Consider the following 22,611-nt stretch of genomic DNA (forward strand, 5'->3'; position numbering starts at 1 on the left):
TAGAGAGGGTGTTGTGGTTTTGTTGCCTGAAAAGGAAAATAAAACAATCTTTTGTTTTTTTTCTAGAGGTGACTTAGAAAAATTAAGGTCAAATGTGGAGATACCTCTGTAATTTTCTTATTTCTTTTTAAACTTCAGGTACAAAATTATGCTGAAGCCCTAAACTGGTACCATTATTCTCTGAGATTTTATGCAATCGATAAAACGGATCTGGACTTGGCCAAGCTGCAGAGGAATATGGCTTCCTGTTACCTGCATTTGAAACAACTTGATAAGGTCCTTTGATTTATCTATTTTTCAGTGGCAGAAAATGTCATGTGCAATGGCAGAGAGATAGACACAGTTTGGTGTGACATCTTGGCTATTAGGTTAGAATGTCTGAGAGTTTCTTCATATAAGATGAACTCAAATTGATATTTTCCTGATTGGGACTTCCCAGAAGGAGAGAATTAGGAAAACCATTAATTCCATTAGTTACTGGGGGGGGGGGGGGGAGTTGGCACCTTTTTCTGAAAAGTAATATATCATTGGAACTTTTAAGCAAAGTTGTCTGCTACTAACCATTTGCAGCATTGTCCTTTGAAACAGACTAAATTATAAGGTATGCTTTTATTGGCCAAGCATTCAGTGTGGGAAAATACTTGTATAAAATGGTCTTTTACTTACTGGGTAACCTGTTGCCTATACAACCACTCTAGAAAATGTTTAGCATTTGATTGTTTATCAGGACAAAATTCTAGGAGGTGAATGAGAAAACAACTTATTTAAAGATAAACCATTCATATTTCCCAAAGCAATTGGGACATTTCTTCCTTTGGGTATCATGTAGTATGCACATATTGGGGAAGGGTATTGGCTTGTGGAAGAACAGGTGAAAAGGACAAGTGTGGACCCAGATAAAATATGAAGGCCTTTGTTGCTTTTCAGGTTTTAATGATAAGTTTAGGGGGGGATATGTGATTAAGGGTTGTAATTCCAGACATTTTCTTTGAGTTTTTGTTTACTTTGAAGGGTTGTTTATTTGACTAAATACTTCAAATTTTCTTTCAAAACAATATTTACCATTTAGTTTATATATTCAAAATTCATAGTTCTAGAAGAGAAGTTGAAACGTTACTTAGTTCATGATATTTCAGCACAGGCTAGCACTTAAGTGTTTCAGAAAGACAGTTGACTACTGTTTACTGAAAGTCCTGAAAAAGTTATCACACAGATTTTGTTACCTAATTCATTATATTTCTGCATAGGATACTATTAACTATTTCAGAAAGATAGTTGCTTACTGCTTACTTGAAGACTTAAAGAAGGTGATAAGAAAGTTACTGTAACTTCCATGATTTATGTTGGCCTGGCAGATTGCGAAGGACCTGCACCTGGAGCCAGACATGCCATTTGTGGGGAATGGTTGCATTTTCACACCAAGGAAGGATATCTGTTCAGCTAATGCCAACGGAAAGGGCACGGCACAAGATACTATGATAGCCTCTGAGGTTACAGACGTGAACAAGACGTAGTTGCCTTTGATTCAACCAAGCAGTTGGCATCAGGGTATTTTAATAGGCAGATAAACAGATCATGGCAAGGAAGAAAATCTAAGTGTTGGAAATATTCTATAAGTTAGGCATGCAAATAGTTGGTATCATATAAGTATATCAGCAGGGAACAGGTCTTCAGCCATAGAGATTTGGATTCAAAGGCAGAACTCAAATCTTTATGTAGACAGACTAGAAAGAGCAAGGTAGAGTTCCAAACCTAAAGGGATGAGAATACAAGGCTGTTTTAAAGGTCAGGAATAGCAGGCCAGGCTGGAATGCAGTTCCTAGGAGAATATGAAGTGAGTAGACACAATCTTTCAAGACTTGAAGCAGTGCTTCTTTTTTTTTTTTTTAAAGTAATCTATACCCAATGTAGGGCTCGAACTCAAGACACTGAGATCAAGAGTCACATGTTCCACCAATTGGGCCATCCACGCACCTCGAAGCAGTGCTTCTTAAGTCTCCTCTAACAAATATGAAGTTTGATCCTAGAGCCTAATATAGGACTTAGTCTATAATTTGGAGTTCAAATGGTATTGGTAGAAGGGGAAGAAGAAAAGAGCAGGAAACCAGGCCCATCCTAATAGTGTATGTTCAGTATGCGATTATATCACTTAAGGCCAGATTGGTGGTGAAGCCGAAGGTTATTTTCAGTATGATCAATGTAATCTTGTTTGATTACTGTTAGTGTATTTTTCTCTTTCATCCTTCCTGTCTCGAACTTAAACATTGATTTGGTACCCTTCATATGTAAGGAATACTCTCCTATGCACTAAGACAGAAAGGTGAGAAGAAGTAACACAGTCCATTATATTTTACTATTTTACTGTTCCCACCTTGTTAATTTTCATCGTCTGCTTTTTTTTTTCACTCCTTCCCTTGAGCTGTTTGAATGCTATTCAGGAAATTTATGAAACCATGTTTATTGGATCTGCTAAAATTTCATAGTTTTTCAGCTAGGCACTCTGTAAAACGGACTCTTGTTAACTTTCTGTCATATTCCTCACAATGGTGATTCCAGGATTTTTTTGTTTTTAAGCCCCCATACCTTACCCTTCCCTTTATCAAACAACTTTATCTTAAAAAAAAAAAAAAACAACGTTATCTTGTGGCGTGCCTGGGTGGCTCAGTCGGTTGAGCGTCCCGCTTTGGCTCAGGTCATGATCTCACGGTTTGTGAGTTCAAGCCCCATGTCGGGCTCTGTGCTGACAGCTCAGAGCCTGGAGCCTGTTTTGGATTCTGTGTCTCCCTCTCTCCTGGATTCTGTGTCTCCCTCTCTCTCTGCTCCTCCCCTGCTTGTGCTCTGTCTCTCTCTGTCTCAAAAATAAATAAACATTAAAAAATTTTTTAAAAAAAACTTTATCTTGTAAGTTTCTGAACTTGCAGCCACTAACATGAACTTCATCAACTTCTCCTTTCTTTACTCATCTCTTTACTCTTTCTTCCTTATCTCTTAGAAAGAACGTTCTCTGGAAACCTTCTCTACCAATCTCACTTTAGCTCTTTAATATTTTTCTCTCAACTATTTCTTTCCTTGTCACTACAGTTATTTTGAGGTCTTTTTTATTCAGAAACCTTTCTTCATTCTTGTCATCCTACTCAAATTACAGTTCTCTCTTTGTCCTTCCTTTTTTCACCAATCTTTTTAACCTAAAATTAATGCTGACATTTTTTTAGTGTCCATTTATTAAAAAAAATGTTTATTGACTATTATACATTAAGTACTGTCCTAGGCATTGGAGTATAGTAATGAACAAAGTAGACATAAACACCTATACCCATGGAGTTTATCGTTCTACTAGGAGAGACAGACAATAAAAAGATGAATATTATGGTATATTACAGAGGTCAACAAATTTTCTGTAAAGAACCAGGTAGTAAATATTTTAGGTTTTCTAGGCCATACAGCCTTTGTTGTAAATACTCAACTCTGATTTTGTACCATGAAAGCAATTGTAGGCCATATGTAAACAATTTGGCATGGTTGTGTTGTAATAAAACTTACTTAGGAACACTGAAATTTGAATTTCATATAATTTTCATGTGTAATAAAATATTATTCTTCTTTGGAATTTTTTCAACCTTTCAAAAATGTACAACCCTTCTTAGTTTGTGGACTGTACAAAAATAGATGGTGGTCTAGAAGTGGCCCAAATGCCATAGTTTTCTGACCCTGTTATATTAAATAGTGGTAAGTGCTAAGGAGAAAACTAAGCAGGAAAGGGTGGCATTAAATATTTTAGAAGAGCAATGAAGGGTTGAAATTTTAGATAACAGTGGCCAAGGAAGGCCTCAGTGAGAAGGTGGCTTTTGAATAGAGACCTGAGGAAGTGAGGGATCTGGCTATGTGGATATCTGAAAAAACAGCAGTCCAAATAGTGGGAATTGAAAGTGCAAAGGTTGTGGGGATAGGAGCATACCTGGGGTATTTGAGGGATAGCAAAAGGACTAATGTGGCTGCAACAGAAGTAATATTAGGAAAAGCAGAAGCTGTGATCAGGGAAGTAGTGGGGAAACAGATCCCATAAGAAAGACATTGTAGGTCATTGTAACGATTTATGTCATTAACTCTGAGTGAGATGGGAAGCTAATGAGGGGCCTTGGGCAGAGGAATCACATGATATGACTTGCATTTTAATAAGATCACTCTTATCACTGTGTTGGATAGACTAGGGTGGGTGCAAGGGTGGAAGCAAGGAGACCAGTTTGGAGGCCATTGAAATAACAAGGCAAGAGATGAGGTGGCATGGACCAGTGCGGAAGAATTGTGGATCGGGATCAGATTCTGGATAGATTATAAAAGTAAAGATGATAGAATTCCCTGACATACTAGACAGGGTAGAAGAGAAAGAATAGACAAGGCTGACTCTAAGGTTTTTGGCCTCACCACCTACTCCCCACTTGATTTTTACATCTATGATTCTATAAACTGCTCTTTTGAAGACAAGTGACCTTTTAATGATCAAGTCTAATCTTTTCTCAGTCCTTCTTGTCTTCTGATCTCTCTAGAACAAAACAGTATAATACTGTCAACCACTTCATCCTTCTAGAAACCTTCTCTTTGGCTTCTATGACATCTTCTCTTAATCCTATTTATTATTCTGACTATTCTTTCTCTATTTCTGTTACTGTCTCTTTTCACCAAATAAATATTGGATGAGGGCAAGTACTATGTTTATCCTGTTCACTATTTTATCCCTAACACCCACAACCATGCTTTCAATAAACATTTGTTGAATGAATTTATTCTCTGATCTCTCTTTTTTCTTCTGTACACTCTACCCTCAGTAATCCTTTTTAGCTTCAACTCTTCATTCCCAAATCTGTATGTCTAGCCCTGATCTCTGTCATAGCCCACATTCACTTTTATACTATCTTTGGGTATATCCAGCTCTTGTCTAAGACTGAAATTTTAGATTCATGGATTCCTTCTTTTCTATTCATCATGTGCCATGTCTGATCAATTCTACCTCTGCAATATTTTTGCCAGCTGTCTCCTCTTCCATCTTTACCTCACTACTCTAATCCAAGCTTTCATCACCTCTATGACTATTAGAATAATATTTTAACAGTTACAGGGAGCCACTCGATAGTCTTCAGTGGCTCCTTGTAAATAAAGACCAAATTCCTTAGTTCTAGTGTCCTCCAGAATCCATAAATAATGATCCTGTTTTATTTCCATTACATGTATACTATGTTTAGCCTGAATTGAATTATTTGTAGCTTCCTAACCATGATCTATGCTTTTCTACCTCTGTACCCTTTTCCATGCTTCTCCATTGCAAAATACCTCTTCGCTGCATCCCTACATTATGAAATTTCCCTTTTCAGAGCCTATCCTAGTGACAGTCTTAGCTTTATAAGGAAATTTCTGAGTCTTGCTCTTCCACTAAAACTTTGTAACATTTCTGTTTATACCCAGGTGCTTGTGTTCTGCCTTGTGTTCTAGTTATTTATATACCTGACTTAGTCCCCTATTAGATTGCCACCTCCTTGAGGGAGGGACCATAGCTTACCTTTATTTTCCCTGATAGCTAGCATAGAGCCTAATGCATAGTGAACACTCATTACATAAAGAATAGTCATAGAAACTCAATAAATACCTGTCAGTTTCTTGTGATGAAAGGAATTGCACTTGTTCATGCTATTTCTGATAATTGGAAACTAAAAGTGATCAAGATCTGTGCTTGATTATCAGAACTGAAGGAGATTGTATTATATTAGAAATCACCCCATTGTTCCTTTCTATCATTTCTTTTCCTTTTGGAAGAGGGAAACACATTTTGTTTTATTATTTTTTTTAAATGAAATACTAAATCATATTTCAGAAGTTAATTTGGGTGGGTCAAAGGAGTTGGAGAATATATTCCTCTAAACTCTTAGTAGATTATGTTACAGATTCCTTAGTTCATGCATTTAGCAACATCCTTTTGAGATAGCAATTCTAAATATAGGTAATTTCTTTGGTTTATTTTTGAAATCATATAAATGTATATTTTTCATTGCCATTATCCACTGAGTATCTCCAATACTTTGTTTGAGACAATATTAAACTATGTAGTTTCATAGACATCAACTCTGAGTTTCTAGTACCTTAAGTCCAGTATCTTAATTTTATTATATTATTTTTGAGAGTTTTTAAGTGGTTTGTGTAAGTCATAGGCTTGAATAGACAGATTTAGTGGGTCTAAGTATAGGAGCAATTGATCAGAACTTCATATAATGAGATTTTGTTGCAAATCATAACAAAACCTTAATTTTCATTAAGAGATGGGTAATATTTTGGTGATCTTGGTAAACGGTAATATTCAGCTGAGCATTCTTTAACTCAGTGCAGAAATCTCATCCTCAGGTAACAACTGCAATTTAGCTACATGAAATATCATTAGTACTACTCTAGATTGATGAAATTAAAGCACATTCTCAAAGCACAGTGTGGTGATAAGACTTACAAGATAAGACTTTTTATAGAATATTTATATAACCTAAAGTGAAGACAACCACGTCTCATGTGTCGGTTTTACATTGGTTCTATTTACTATATAGAGTTTTAAAATCATGCCATTCCATTGTAGGACTGAAAATGACCTTGTGATCAGAAGAAATAAACTAGTAATGTTCACTAGGTGGCACTGTGGGCTTTGTTTCTATTATAATAGCTTTTCATTGATTTTGTGATGCTTTGGCAGGTATAGCTGTTCCCACAAATGTATCTGTATGAATATAAAAGAAAACACAAGTAAAAATGAGACGAAGTTCTGTTGTAGCTCATTCTTGATACAGCTATACCATAAAAATACTGTAATTGAGGTTTCAAGTCAACAAATATTTATTGAATGCCTAATTTGTGCCTGGAATTATAGAATAAGTAGAATACATGATCCTTTCTATATAGATCAGCTTAAAGTATTACTGTAGAAACAAAGTTTACATGTACAACATAATTACAAAGTAATAAAAGTACACATTCAAATATCAAGTAGTGTGGTATATATATATCATATGAATTTAGAATCAGAATATGTCGATGAAGCTTTATGAATACTGACTATGAATACTGTATGAATGACTTTATGAATACTGACAGAAGCTTTTTTTTTTTAAACATTTATTTATTTATTTATTTTTGAGACAGAGAGAGACAGAGCATGAACGGGGTAGGGTCAGAGAGAGAGGGAGACACAGAATCTGAAACAAGCTCCAGGCTCTGAGCTGTCAGCACAGAGCCCGACGCGGGGCTCGAACTCACGGACCGCGAGATCATGACCTGAGCTGAAGTCGGACCCTTAACCGACTGAGCCACCCAGGCGCCCCTGACTGAAGCTTTATGAATACGTACATATGACTTAAAGCTGAAAAGAGTAACTAATATGTCAGAAGACAGAGTCAGATAGATAATCACACCTCAATAGGCTGAAATGGTGATCCCATTTGAACAAGATGCAGATCCAGTTATGGGAATAACAAAATATTCCATACTTGGATCCCCCAAAACAACTGTACAAGAACAGAATAGATGAAATGTCACTTAACAGTAGTACAGGTAGGGGCGCCTGGGTGGCTCAGTCCGTTAAGCATCCGACTTCAGCTGAGGGCATGATCTCGCGGTTTGTGAGTTCCAGCCCCGCGTCGGGCTCTGTGCTTACAGCTCAGAGCCTAAAGCCTGCTTGGGATTCTGTGTCTCGCTCTCTCTCTGCTCCTCCTCTGTTCACGCTCTGTCTTTCTCTGTCTCAAAAATAAATAAAACATTTTAAAAAATTAAAAAAAAAACAGTAGCACATGTAAAAGATTTGTTGTTTTTAGTTGACTGTGAGCTCAACATAAGCCAATAATGCTAAGAAAATTAATTCAAATTAAGTTGTGTCAATAGAAATGTGAAGGAGTGGTAATCGCCCTGTATTCTGCTCTGGTTATAGCATACCTGCAGTATTGTGTAGGACTAGGAGGCAACACTTTTGAAGGATGATTTTGACAAACTCTAAATAGAGTGCCAAGGGGTAGGCACTCAGGGTGGTGAGACCACTCAAACCATCTTACTTGAAGAATAGTTAAAAGTAGATAGGGATTTTAAACTTGGAAAATGGAAGATTTAGAAGGAACATTAATAGCTTCCTCCTAATATTTGAATGAATGCCAGTGATCAAAAGAATTATATTTATTTCATGCATATTTCCATGGGTGAGACATATAGGGAGTAAGATTTCAGGTCATCATAAGGAAACTCTGTCTAATGATTAGACCTGTCCCAAACTGAAATGGATTTTCTTAAAATATAGTAAATTCCCTCTCCCTGAAGGTATTTAAGCAGAGACCGAATGACTGACTACTTGGTGTGAGTGTTATAAAGAAGATTCAAGCATCAGAAGAATTTTTTTGACTAAGAGAATCTTCCAACCATATCGGTCTAAGATATTATAGTCTGGCAAAATCTATAAATAGTCAAAGAAGATTTTTTGGAGTTCATAAGTTCAAAGATTGTTGAATTTTTAGAACCAAAGGGGCTCTTACAAATCATTATTAATTTACTTTAAAAATTGAATTTATTGAAGTATAATTTACACTAAAAACCACCCCAGTATACCCACTACCTCAATCTAGTTATAGAATATCTTCACTACCTCAGAAGATTCCTTTGTGCTCCTTCCAAGTCAGTCCCCGTCTACACTCTCGGCCCCAGGCAATGACTAATACACTATTCATCACTATTGATTAGATTTACTTATAGATTTATCTAGATTTACAGAGTTTCATATACATGTAATCATACAGTCTGTGCTTTCTTTTGGTCTAACTTCTTTCATCATAGTGTTTCAGAGAATCACTCATGTTGTTACATATATCAGTAGATTGTTCCTTATCATTCCTGAGTAATATTCCATGGATATATCACAATTTGTTTATCCATTTATCTATTGGTGGACATTTTGGTTGTTTCCAGTTTGAGGCTATTATGTATAATGCTACTATGAACATTCAAGGCAGAAGTCTCTGTATAGATATTTGTTTTGATTTCTCTGGGGAAGTATCCAGAAGTGGAATTGCTGAGTTATGGTAAGTTATATGGTAACAATATTTCTAAGTTTATAAGAAACCACCAAAGTGTTTTCCAAAGGAGTTTTACCATTTTACATTCCTGCCATCAATGGATGAAGGTGCCAGTTCATCCACATCCTTGTCAACATACGGTATTTTCAACTTTTTAATTTCTATAATTCTAGTAGGTATGTTGTGGGTTTGTTTTAATAAAGTCAAATTTATTATATTTTCTGTTATGGTTTGTTTATTATGTCCTTAGAAATCTTTTCTTGCCCCAGGATGAAAGAATTTTTCTTCTGTGCTTTCTTTTTTTTCACTTTTGATATGTTTTATTATAGCATTCCTAATAAGCTTGGCTGTACATTGGCTGTACATTTCTTCTATGCTTTCTTATAGACATTTTATAGTTTTAGCTGTTTTTAGACCTGTGTTCCATTTTGAGTTAATCTATGTGTGTGTGTGTATTTGTGTGTGTGCACATAAAGAAGAGAGAGACAGAGATAAAGGTTAAGGTTCATTTTCCCCCCATACAGATTCCATGTTCTTCTAGTACCAGTATTGAAAGACTGTCCTTACCCAATTGAATTATCTTGGCACCTTTGTCAAATATCAGGTGATCATAAATATTGAGATCTGCTTCTGTACTCTGTTCTATTCTGTACTCTATTCTGTTGATTCCATTGATTTCTTTGTATATGTCCTTATGCTAATAATACCTCACTGTCTTGACTAATGTTGTATTACAGTAAGTCTTGAAATCCAGCTGGTAAGTCCTCAACTTTGTTCTTTTTTAGAATCTTTTGACTACTCTAAATCCTTTATATTTCCACATAAAGTGTAAAATCAGCTTATTATTTACTACAAAAAAGTGTCTGGTGGGATTTTTATTGGGATTGCATTGAATCTTTAGGTCAACTTAAGAAACAGTTAACATCTTAACAGAATTGTATTCAAATCCATTAACACAGCATAGCATTTTATTTATTTAGGTCTTCTTTAATTTCTTTCATCATTATCTTATAGTTTCCAGCACAAGAATCTTGCTTATTTTTTGCTGACTTTATCCCAGAGAATCCGTGTTTTTTTTTTTAATGTTTATTTAATTTTGAGAGAGAGAGACAGAGACAGAGACAGAGCAGGGGAGTAGTAGAGAGAAAGAGGGAGACCCAGAATCCGAAGCAGGCTCCAGGCTCTGAGCTGTCAGCACAGAGCCCAACACAGGGCTCGAACTCACGAACTGCGAGATCATGACCCGAGCTGAAGTCAGGCGCTCAACCTACTGAGCCACCCAGGTGCCCCGAGAATCCGTGTTTTTGATGGTATAGTAAATGGTCTTACTTTATTATTTCAATTTCCAAATGTTCATTCTAACATTTCCAAATGTTCATTGCTAACATATAGAAATATAATTGATTTTTAAAATTATGGTAAAATGTACCATCTTAACCATTTTTTAAGTGCACAGTTCTGTGGCATTAAGTACATACACAATATTCTGCATCCCTCTCCACAACTCTTTTTAGCATGCAAAACTGAAACTCTGTATCCACTAAACAATAACTCCTTGATCTCTTCACTGCTTAACCCTTGGCAACCACAATTATGTGTTCTGTTTCTATGGCTTTGACTACTTTAGCTACCTCATATAAGTGGAATCAGACAATATTTGTCCATTTGTAACTGGTTTGTATCACAGAGTGTAATGTCCTCAAGGTTCATCTGTGTTGTAGAATGTATCAGAATTCCCTAACTTTTTAAGACTCAGTGATATTCCACTGTATGTATATACCACTTTTTGTTTATCCATTCATCTGTTGATGAACCCTTGGGTTGCTTCCTTTTAGTTTTTGTGAATAAAATTGCTATGAGCTAGGTATACAAGTATCTGAGTCCCTGAATTCAGTTCTTTTGTATATATACTTAGGATTATATGGTAATTCTATGTTTAACATTTTGAGGAATAGCCACTGTTTTTTACATGATGGCTATGTCATTTTACATTCCCACCAGAAAGCAGAAGTGTCCCAATTTCTCCACATCCTGATCAATTTCTAGTTTTTTGATAATAGCCATCCTAGTGGGTATGAAGTGGTCTCTTGTATTTTGATTTGCATTTCCCTAAATGAGCACTGATGTTGAGCATCGTTTCATGTACTTATTGGTCATTTGTATATCTTCTTTGGAGAAATTCCAAGTCTTTCTGCCCATTTTTTAATTGGGTTGCTTATTTTTTAGTTGATGAGTTGTAGGAGCTCTTTATGTATTCTGGATATTTTTATTATCAAGATATAATTTGTAAATATTTTCTCCCACTCTATGGATTGTCATTTTCCTTTCTTGAATAATGTCCTTTGAAGCACAAACATTTTGTACTTCTGATGAAGTCTAAGTATCTATTTTTTAGTTTAGTGTCTTATCCAGGAAATCACCACCAAATCCAATGTCATAATTTCCTCTTATGCTTTCTTCTAAGACTTATAATTTTAACTTTTACATGTAGGTCTTTGATCCATTTTAAGTTACTTTTTATATATGGGGTACAATAAAGATCTGACTTCATTCTTTTCCATGTGAATATCCTATTTTCCCAGGATAATTTGTTGAAAAGACTGTCCTTCCATTGAATGGTCTTATCAGTCTAATAAAAAATCATTTGAACATATATGTGAGGGGTTATATCTGGGCTTTCTATTCCGATTCATTGGTCTGTATGTCTGTCCTTATGCAAGTACCACACTGTTTTGATTACTGTAGCTTTGTACTAAGTTTTGAAATTAGGAAGTGTGAGTCATCCAAGTTTGTTCTTTTTTTTCCAAGTTTTTTTGGCTACTCAGAGTCCCTTAAGATTACATATGAATTTTAGGATGAGTTTTTCTATTTCTACACACACACACAAAAAACAAAACAAATGGCATTGAGATTTTCATAGGGGTTGCATTGAATCTGTAGATCACTTTGGTTGTCTTCTTTTTTTAATGTTTATCTTTTATTGTGGTAGAATATATATAATCTTCAATTCTAGTTAATTTTAAAAATTTCCTCCTTTAAAATTTTAAAATGTTCCCTGTGTTCTTATGACATTATTGACTGTATTTATTACTCTCATATTTCTTTTTGTCAGTCTTCATTTCTGAAGTAATTTCTTCTAATTTTTTCTGAGATCTAACACTTCATTTCTGATTTTTTCTAATTCTGATTTTATGCCATTCTTTTATATCTTGTATAATTTTCTTAATGTTTTCAACCTCATTTTGAAATGGTTGGTTACAGTTTTGACCTTTTGTAATTGAAGTATAATTAACATACAATGTTATATTAACTTCTGGTGTACAACACATTCAGTCAACAGTTCTATAATTAGTGCTGACCGTGATAAGTGTAGACACCATCTGTCACCATACATTATTACAATATTACTGACCATATTCCCTATGCTGTACTTTTCATCACTATGACTTATTTTATAAATGGAACTTTGTACCTCTTAATCGCATTTATCTATTTTGCACATCCCCCCCCCCACAACTTCCACTTTGGCAGCCACCAGTTACTTCTCAGTATTTGTTGTTTTTGTTTGTTTTGTAGATTTCACATATAAGTGAAATCATGTAGTATTTATCTTTCTCTGATTGACTTACCTCACTTATCATAATACCCTTTAGATCCATCCATGTTGTTGCAAATGGCAAGACCACATTGTTTTTTATGATTGAGTAATATTCCAGTGTGTGTGTGTGTGTGTGTGTGTGTGCACGTGCACACACACTGTATACACCACTTTATTCATCTGTCAGTGAGCACTTGGGTTGCTTCTGTATATTAGCTATTGTAAATAATGCTACAGTAAACATAAGGGTGCATATACCTTCTTGAATTAGTCTTTTCATTTTATTTAGGTAATACCTGCAGTGGAACGGTTGGATCATATATTAATTTTTACTATAAAAATAGTATTACTGTTTTTTATTTTTTCTGATGAGCCTCTGTACTGTTTTCCACAAGGGCTGTAACAATTAACATTTCAATCAACACTGCAATGAGGATTCCCTTTTCTCCACATTTCTTGCCAAAACTTGTTCATTCTTGTCTTTTTAATACTAGCCATTCTAACAGATGTAAGGTGATATCTCATTGTGGTTTTGATTTTCATTTCCCTGACAATTAGTGATGTTGAGTTATCTTTTCATGTGTCTGTTGGCCATTTGTATGCCTTCTTTGGAGGAATATCTATTCAGGTTTTCTGCCCATTTTTAAAAAATGGGTTGTTTGTTTTTTGGTGTTGAGCTATATAAGTTCTTTATATATTTTGGATACTAACCCTTTATTGGCTATATCATTTGCAAATGTCTTTTCCCATTCCATAGGTTACCTTTTAGTTTTGTTGGTTGTTTCTTTTTTTTTTTAATTTTTTTTTTTCAACGTTTTTTATTTATTTTTGGGACAGAGAGAGACAGAGCATGAACGGGGGAGGGGCAGAGAGAGAGGGAGACACAGAATCGGAAACAGGCTCCAGGCTCCGAGCCGTCAGCCCAGAGCCTGACGCGGGGCTCGAACTCACGGACCGTGAGATCGTGACCTGGCTGAAGTCGGACGCTTAACCGACTGCGCCACCCAGGCGCCCCTGTTGGTTGTTTCTTTTACTATGCAGAAGCTATTTATTTTGGTATAGTCCAAATAGTTTGTTTGCTTTTGTTTCCCTTGCTTGAGAAGACACATCCATAAATAGTTGCTAAGGCTGATGTCCAAGAGATTACTGCCTATGTTTTCTTTTAGGAGTTTTGTGATTTCAGGTCCCACATTTAGGTCTTTAATCCATTTCTATTTTATTTTTTGTATATAGTGTAAGAAGGTGGTCCAGTTTCATTCTTTTGCATGTAGCTGTCTAGTTTTCACAGCATCATTTTTGAAGAGACTGTTTTCCCCATTGTATATTCTTACCTCCTTTGTCAATAGATTAATTGACCATACAGGTGTGGGTCTATTTCTGAGTGTTCTATTCTGTTCTATTGACCTATGTTTCTGTTTATGTGTCAGTACCATACTGTTTTGATTACTATAGCTTTGTGGTATCTTTTGATATCTGAAATTGTGAAACCTCCAGCTTGATCTTTCTTAAGATCGTTTTGGGGGTGCCTGGGTAGCTCAGATGGTTAAGCATCCAACTTCAGCTCAGGTCATGTGGGTTTGAGCCCCACGTCAGGCTCTGTGCTGACAGCTCGGAGTCTAGAGCTGGCTTCAGATTCTGTGTCTCCCTCTCTCTCTGCCCCTGCCTCTCCCCCACTTGTGTTTGCACTCGCTCTCTCTGAAAATAAAATAAACATTAAAAATATTAAAGATAGTTTTGACTACTTGGGATCTTTTCTGGTTCTATACAAAATTTAAGATTATTTGTTCTTGTTCTGTGAAAAATGCTATTGGTATTTTAATGAGGGATGGCATTGAATATATAGATTACTTTGGATAGTATGCACATTTTAATATTCTTCCAATCCATGAATTGGGTATATCTTTCTGTTTGTATTCCTTTTTTTTTAATGTTTATTCATTTTTTTCAATATATGAAATTTATTGTCAAATTGGTTTCCATACAACACCCAGTGCTCATCCCAACAGGTGCCCTCTTCAATACTCATCACCCACCCTCCCCTCCCTCCCACCCCCCATCAACCCTCAGTTTGTTCTCAGTTTTTAACAGTCTCTTATGCTTTGGCTCTCTCCCACTCTAACCTCTTTTTTTTTTCCTTCCCCTCCCCCATGGTCTTCTGTTAAGTTTCTCAGGATCCACATAAAAGTGAAAACATATGGTATCTGTCTTTCTCTGTATATGGCTAGGAATTTACCCAAGGGATACAGGAATACTGATGCATAGGAGCACTTGTACCCCAATGTTTATAGCAGCACTCTCAACAATAGCTAAATTATGGAAAGAGCATAAATGTCCATCAACTGATGAATGGATAAAGAAATTGTGGTTTATATACACAATGGAGTACTACGTGGCAATGTTTATTGATTTTTGAGAGAGAGAGAGAGAGACAGAGTGCAAGTGGGGGAGAGGCAGAGAGAAGAGGGAGACACAGAATCTGAAGCAGTCTTCAGGCTCTGAGCTGTCAGCACAGAGCCCGACGCGGGGCTTGAACTCACGGACCATGAGATCATGCCCTGAGCTGAAGTCGAATGCTCAACCGACTGAGCCACCCAAGCACCCCTGTATTCCTTTTTTATGTAATAAATAGTTTCTTTTATTTTTCATAAATGAAGGTGATGAGGAAAAGCAGGCTTAGAGGAAGAAGAGGGTGCTTTCAAAGGCTTTGGAGGTTCTTTACCTCGTCTAATGTGACTTCAAAAACTTTAAACTTTAAAAAAAATTTTATATATGATTTATTGTCAAGTTGGCTAAGATACAGTGTATACAATGTGCTCTTAGTTTTGGGGGAAGATTCCTGTGATTCATTGCTTACATACAACACCCAGTGCTCATCCCAACAAGTGCCCTCCTCAATGCCCATCACCCAATTTCCCCTCTCCCCTGCCCCCTCCATCAACCCTCAGTTTGTTGCTTGTATTTAAGAGTGTCTTATGGTTTGCTTTCCTCCCTCTCTGTTTATAACTATTTTTTCCCCTTCTCTTCCCCCATGGTCTTCTGTTAAGTTTCTCAAGATCCACATATGAGTGAAAACATAGGATATCTGTCTTCCTCTGGCTAACTTATTTCACTTAGCATAACACCCTCCAGTTCCATCCACGTTGCTGCAAGTGGTAGGATTTCATTCTTTCTCATTCCCAAGTAGGATTCCATTGTATATATAAACCACATCTTCTTTATCCATTCATCAGTTAATAGACATTTAGGCTCTTTCAATAAATTGGCTATTGTTGAAAGCACTGCTATAACATTGGGGTACATGTGCTCCTATGAATCAGTACTCCTGTATCCTTTAGATAAATTCCTAGTGGTGCTATTGCTGGGTCATAGAGTAATTTTATTTTTAATTTTTTGAGGAACCTCCACACTGTTTTCCAGAGTGGCTGCACCAGTTTGCATTCCACCAACAGTGCAAGAGAGTTCCTGTTTCTCTACATCCTCGCCGTTTGTCTTCTTGGATTGCTTTCATCAGTGTCTTATAGATTTAGAGCATAGGTCTTTCACCTCCTTGGTTAAATTTATCCCTAGTTATTTTATTCTTTTTAGTGCAATTATAAATCAGGTTTTTAAAGATTCTATTTAAATTCGAATTAGTTAACATACAGTGTAATATTAGTTTCAGGTGTATAATATAGTGATTCAACACTTCCATGCTACACCCGGTGCTCATCACAAATACATTCCTTAATCCCCATCACCTATTTGACCCATCTCCCACACACATCCCATCTGGTAACCATCAGTTTGTTCTCCATAGTTAAGAGTCTGTTTTTTGGTTTGACTCCCTCTCTTTTTTCCCCTTTACCTGTTTGTTTTGTTTCTTAAATTTTCCACCTATGAATGAAATCATACAGTATTTGTCTTTCTGTGACTTCCTTCATTTAGCATAATACTCTCTACCTCTATCCACATTGTTGCAAATGAAAGATTTCATTCTTTTTATTTACTGACTTTGAGACAGAGAGAGCTGGGAGAGGGACAGAGAGAGAGGGAGAGGATCCCAAGCAGGCTCCATGCTCAGGAGCCTGATGCAGGGCTCAATCTCATGAACCGTCAGATCATGACCTGAGCCAAAATCAAGAGTCAGACTCTTAACTGACTAAGCCACCCAGGTGCCCCAAGATTTCATTCTTTTTGATGATTGAGTAATATTCCATTACACACACACACACACACACACACACACACACACACACACACACACTACCACATCTTTATCCATTCATCAGTCGATGGACATTTGAATTCTTTCTATAGTTTGGCTATTGTAGATAAGGCTGCTATAAACATTGGGGTGCATGTATCCTTTTGAATCAGTATTTTGTTTCCTTTGTGTAAATACGTAGTAGTCTAATTGCTGGATCGTAGGACAGTTCTATTTTTAATTTCTTGAAGAACCTCCATACCATTTTCCAGAATGTGTGCACCAGCTTGCATTTCCACCAACAGTATAAGAAGGTTTCCCTTTCTCCACATCCTGTCCAGCACCTATTGTTTCTTACATTGTTGATTTTTAGGCATTGTGACAGGTATGAGGTGGTATCTTATTTTAATGTTTTTGTTCTTATCATTGACTAATTTTAATAAACTTAAAAAATTATATTTCCATTCTTTCATTGTTTCAACATTATAATTTCCCTTTTTTGTTTCAAATTTTTAAACTCTAGTTAGTTAACATATAGTGTAATATTGGTTTTAGAAGTAGAATTTAGTTGTCACTTACATATAACACCCAGTGCCCCACAGAACAAGTGCCCTCCTCAATACCCATCACCCATTTAGCTCATCCCCCACCCCTTCCCTCCATTAACCCTCAGTTTGTTCTCTGTAGTTAAGAGTCTCTTGAGGTTTGCTTCCCTCTCTTTTTTTCCCCTTTGTTCATCTGTTTTGTTTCTTAAATTCCACATATGAGTGAAATCATATGGTTTTTGTCTTTCTCTGAGTTATTTCACTTAGCATAATACACTCTAGCTCCATCCACGTTGTTGCAAATGGCAAGATTTCACTCTTCATTCTTCTTTATCTATTCATCAGTCAGTGAACATTTAGGCTCTTCCCATAGTTTGGCTATTGTTGATAAGGCTGCTATAAATATTGGGGTGCATGTGCCCCCACTGAATCCGTATGTTTGTACCATTTGGGCAAATCCCTAGTAGTGTAACTGCTAGATTGTAGGGTAGTTCTATTTTTTTAATGTTTATTTTTGAGAGAGAGTGAAAGAGAGAGAGCACGCGGGAGGGCCAGAGAGAGAGGGAGACAGAGGATCTGAAGTGGTCTCCATGCTGACAGCAGAAACCCTGATGCAGGGCTTGAATTCACGAACTGTGAGATCATGACCTGAGCCAAAGTCAGATGCTTACCCAACTGAGCTGCCCAGGTGTCCTGGGTAGTTCTATTTTTAACTTTTTGAAGAACCTCCATACTGTTTCCCACAGTGGCTACACCAGTGTGCATTCCCACCAACAGTGTAAGAGGTTTCCCCTTTCCCCGCATCCTTGCTAACATCTATAGTTTCCTGTGTTGATAATTTTAGCCATTCCCACAGGTGTGAGGTGCTATCTCATTTTGGCTTTGATTTGTATTTCCCTGATGATGAGTGATGTTGAGCATCTTTTCATGGAAACATGTCTATTTATGTCTTCTGCCCATTTTTTTAAAACTTGGATTATTTGTTTTGAGGGCGTTAAGTTTTATAAACCATTTATATATTTTAGCTACTAACCCTTTATCAGCTATGTCATTTGCAAATAATCTTCTCCCATTCCATAGGTTGCCTTTTAGTTCTGTTGATTGTTTCCTTCACTGTGCAGAAGACTTTTATTTTGATGTAGTCCCAATAGGTTGTTTTTCTTTTTGTTTCCCTTGCACTGGGGACATATCTAGAAAGAAGTTGCTTATGGCCAATATCAAAGAGGTTGCTGCCTGTGTTAAGGTTTCAGGTCTCACATTTAGGTCTTTGATTCATTTTGAATTTATTTTTATGATGTTGTAAGAAGTGATCCAGTTTAATCCTTTTACATGTTGCTGTCCAGTTTTCCCAACACCATTTGTTAAAGAGACTGTCATTTTTCCATTGGATATTCTTTCCTGTTTTGTTAAAGATTAGTTGACCATATAGTTGTGGGTTCATTTCTGGGTTTTCTATTCTGTTCCATTAATCTATGTGTCTATCTTGTGCCAGTACCATACTGTTTTGATCACTACAGCTTTGTAATATAACTTGAAATATGGAATTGTGATAGCTCCAAGCTTTGCTTTTCTTTTTCAAGGTTGCTTTGGCTATTTGGAGTCTTTTGTGATTCCATACAAATTTTAGGATTGTTTGCTCTACTTCTGTGAAAAATACTGGTGGTATTTTGAAACGGATTGCATTAAATATGTAGACTGTTTTGGGTGATATATACATTTTAACAATATTTGTTCTTCCAATCCATGAACATGAGTGTCTTTCCATTTCTTTGTGTCATTACTGATGGAATAATATATTCCATCAGTGTTAGGTAGTTTTCAGAGTATAAGTCTTTTACTTTTTTCATTAGGTTTATTCCTAGGTGTCTTATGATTTTTGGTGTAATAGTAAATGGGATCTAGTCTTTGATTTCTCTTTCTGCTTCTTCATTTTTAGTGTATAGAAATGCAACAGATTTCTGTATGTTGATTTTGTATCCGGCAACTTTACTGAAATTGTGTGTCAGTTCTAGCAAATTTTTGGGTAGAGTCTTTTCGTGTTTTCTATATGGTGTATTGTGTTGTCTGAAAATAGTGAAAGTTTGACTTCCTTGCCAATTTTGAGGCTTTTTATTTTCTTTCCTTTTTGAAAAAAATTTTTTATGTCTTTATTTTATTTTGAGAGAGAGACACAGTATGAGTGGGGGAAGAGGTAGAGAGAGGGAGACACCGAATCTGAAGCAGGCTCCAGGCTCTGAACTGTCAGCACAGAGCCTGACGTGGGGCTCCAAGTCACAGACTGTGAGATCATAATCTCAGCTGAAGTCGAACGCTTAACTGACTGAACCACACAGGCGCCCTTGGAGGCTTTTTATTTCTTTTTGTTGTTGGACTGCTGAGGCTAGGACTTCCAGGACTATGTTAAATAACAGTGGTGAGACTTGACATTCCTGTCTTGTTCCTGACCATAGAGGAAAAGCTCTCAGTTTTTCCCCATTGAGGAAGATATTAGCTGTGGTATTTTTTGATATGGTGTTTATTATGTTGAGGTAATTTCTCTCTACTTTGTTGAGGGTTTTTTTTTAATCAAAAATGGATACTATATTTTGTCAAATGCTTTTTCTGCATTTTTGAAATGATTATATGGTTTTTATCCTTTCTTTTATTAATGTGGTGTATCACATTGGTTGATTTATGAATAATGAACCACTCTTAAAGTTTAGGAATAAATTCTAGTTGAGCATGATGAATGATTCTTTTAATGTGTTTTTAGATTCAATTTGTTAGTATTTTATTGAGAATTTTTACATCCATGTTCATCAGGGATATTGGCCTGTAGTTCTATTTTTCAGTGGAGGTTTTTTTTTTTTCTTTTCCTTGCTTTGGAGTCAGAGTAATGCTGGCTTCATAGAATGAATTTGGAAGTTTTTCTTCCATTTCTGTTTTTTTGGAATGGTTTGAGAAGAAGCCATCTGGCCTTGGACTTTTGTTTTTTTGGGAGATTTTTGGTTACTGACTCAATTTCTTTGCTGATTATCAGTCTGTTCAAGTTTTCTATTTCTTACTGTTTCTGTTGTGATAGTTTATATAATTCTAGGAATTTATCCATTTATTCTAGTTTGGCCAATTTGTTGTCCTATAATTTTTCATAATATGCTTTTAGAATCCTTTGTATTTCTATGGTGTCAGTTTTTATTTCTCTTCCCTCATTTCTGATTTTATTTCAGTCGTCTCTCTTTTTTCCTTGAGAAGTCTGGCTAAAGGTTTATCAATTTTGTTTATGTCTTCAAAGAACCGGCTCTTGGTTTCCTTGATCTTTTCTATTTTTTAAGACTATTTCATTTATTTCTGCTTTAATCTTTATTATTTCCTTCTTTCTACTAGTTTTAAGCTTGTTCTTTTTTTTTATCTTTTAGGTATAAGGTTAGTTTGTTTCAGATTTTTCTTGTTTCTTTACAGAGGCCTGTATCACTATAAGGTTCTTTCCTAGAATTTATTTTGCTGCATTCCAAAGAGTTTGCACCCTTCTGTTTTCTTTATTTGTCTCCATGTATGTTTTGATTTCCTATTTGATTTATTTGTTGACCTATGTGTTTAGTATCATGTCGTTTATCCTCCATGTGTCTTTTTCCTCCAGATTTTATCTTTTTTTTAAAAAAACAATTTTTTAAATATTTATTTATTTTTGCAAGAGAGAGGCAGAGCACCAGAGGGGGGAGGTAGAGAGGGAGACACAGAATCCGAAGCACGCTCCAGGCTCTGAGCTGTAGCACAGAGTCCTATGGCGGGGCTGGAACTCAGGAACCCTGAGATCATGACCTGAGTGGAAGTCAGATGCTTAACCAACTAAGCCACTCCAGATTTTGTCTCTTATTTCAGTTTATTGTTGTCAAAAAAATGCTTGGTATGATTTCAATATTCTTAAATTTATTAAGACTTTTTTTGTGGGCTATCATGTGACATATCCTGGAGAAAGTTTCATATGCACTTGATTTTGAAGATTTTGATTACTTATTAAATCTTACCTGTTACTGGTCTGTTCAGATTTTCTATTTCAACCTGATTCAATCTAGATAGGTTGCATGTTTCAAGTATTTATCCATTTTTTTAGTTTTTTCAATTTGTTGGTATATAATTATTCATAGTAATAATTTATGATCATTTGTATTTCTGTGGTGTCAGTTTTCATGTTCTAAGCCAAACATGATGCATCCCATAAGCTTGGATATGCTGTGTTCCCAGTTTCTTTTGTCTCAAAATACTTTGTGATTTTCCTTTTGATTTCTTCTTTGACCCATTGGTTGTTCGGGAATGTGTTGTTTAATCTCCATGTATTTATTAATTTTTCATTTTTCAGTCATTTATTTCTAGTTTTTTACCATTGCGTTTTGAAAAGACACTTGATAGAATTTCAGTCTTCTTAAATTTGTTAAGGCCTGCTTTCTAGCCCAACTTATGGTCTATCCTAGAGAATGATCCTTGGGTGCTCTTTAGGAGAAGTATATATTCTGATGCTATTGGATAGAATGTTCTGTAAATATTTGTAAGGCCCATTTTGTCTATAGTGTTATTCAAGTCCACTATTTAATTTTCTGCCTGGGTGATCTATGCATTGTTGAAAGTGGGGTGTTGAAGTCCCCTATTGTTTATTATTGCTCTCTATTACTCTCTTCAGTTGGTTAGCATTTGATTGATTAATTGTTAAATTCAAGTATAATTAATATACATTGTTATATTAATTTCGGGAGTACAATCTAATGATTCAACAATTGTATACATGTCTTAATGCTCATCAAGATAAGTGTACTCTTGGGGTGCCTGGGTGGTTCAGTCAGTTAAGCATCTCACTCTTGGTTTCAGCTCAGGTTGTGATCTCATGGTTTGTGAGATTGAGCCCCGTGTCTGCTTGGGATTCTCTCTCTCCATAGCTCTCTGCCCCTACCCCACTCACTCATGCACACATGCTCTTTCTCCCTCTCTCTCAAAATAAATAAACTTAAAAAAAAAAGATAAGTGTACTCTTAATCACCTTTGTCTCACTTATCCCCTACCCACCTTTTCTCTGGCAGCCACCAGTTTGTTGTCTTTATTTAGAGTCTCTTAATGTCTGTCCCCTTTTTCCCCCTTTGTTTTGTTTCTTAAATAACACATATGAGTGAAATTATATGGTATTTGTCTTTCTCTGACTGATTTCACTTAACATTATATTCTCTAGACTCTCTAGTT

The 22,611-nt window shown here is 35.9% G+C and overlaps 1 protein-coding gene across 2 annotated transcripts in view; it reads left to right on the forward strand.

Annotated features, from left to right (window-relative positions):
- The window catches only part of TEX11 (testis expressed 11), a 246,857-nt gene that overhangs the window by 128,706 nt on the left and 95,540 nt on the right, over positions 1-22,611 (forward strand). For both annotated transcript variants that reach the window (XM_019428651.2, XM_019428652.2), the window contains exon 16: positions 139-276. In XM_019428651.2, coding sequence (XP_019284196.1) covers positions 139-276 — 138 coding nt within the window. The remainder of the gene's footprint in view (positions 1-138; positions 277-22,611) is intronic.

This window comes from Panthera pardus, unplaced genomic scaffold (genome assembly GCF_024362965.1).
Source record: "Panthera pardus isolate Hobbes unplaced genomic scaffold, ASM2436296v1 HiC_scaffold_27, whole genome shotgun sequence".
Classification (NCBI taxonomy): domain Eukaryota; kingdom Metazoa; phylum Chordata; class Mammalia; order Carnivora; family Felidae; genus Panthera; species Panthera pardus.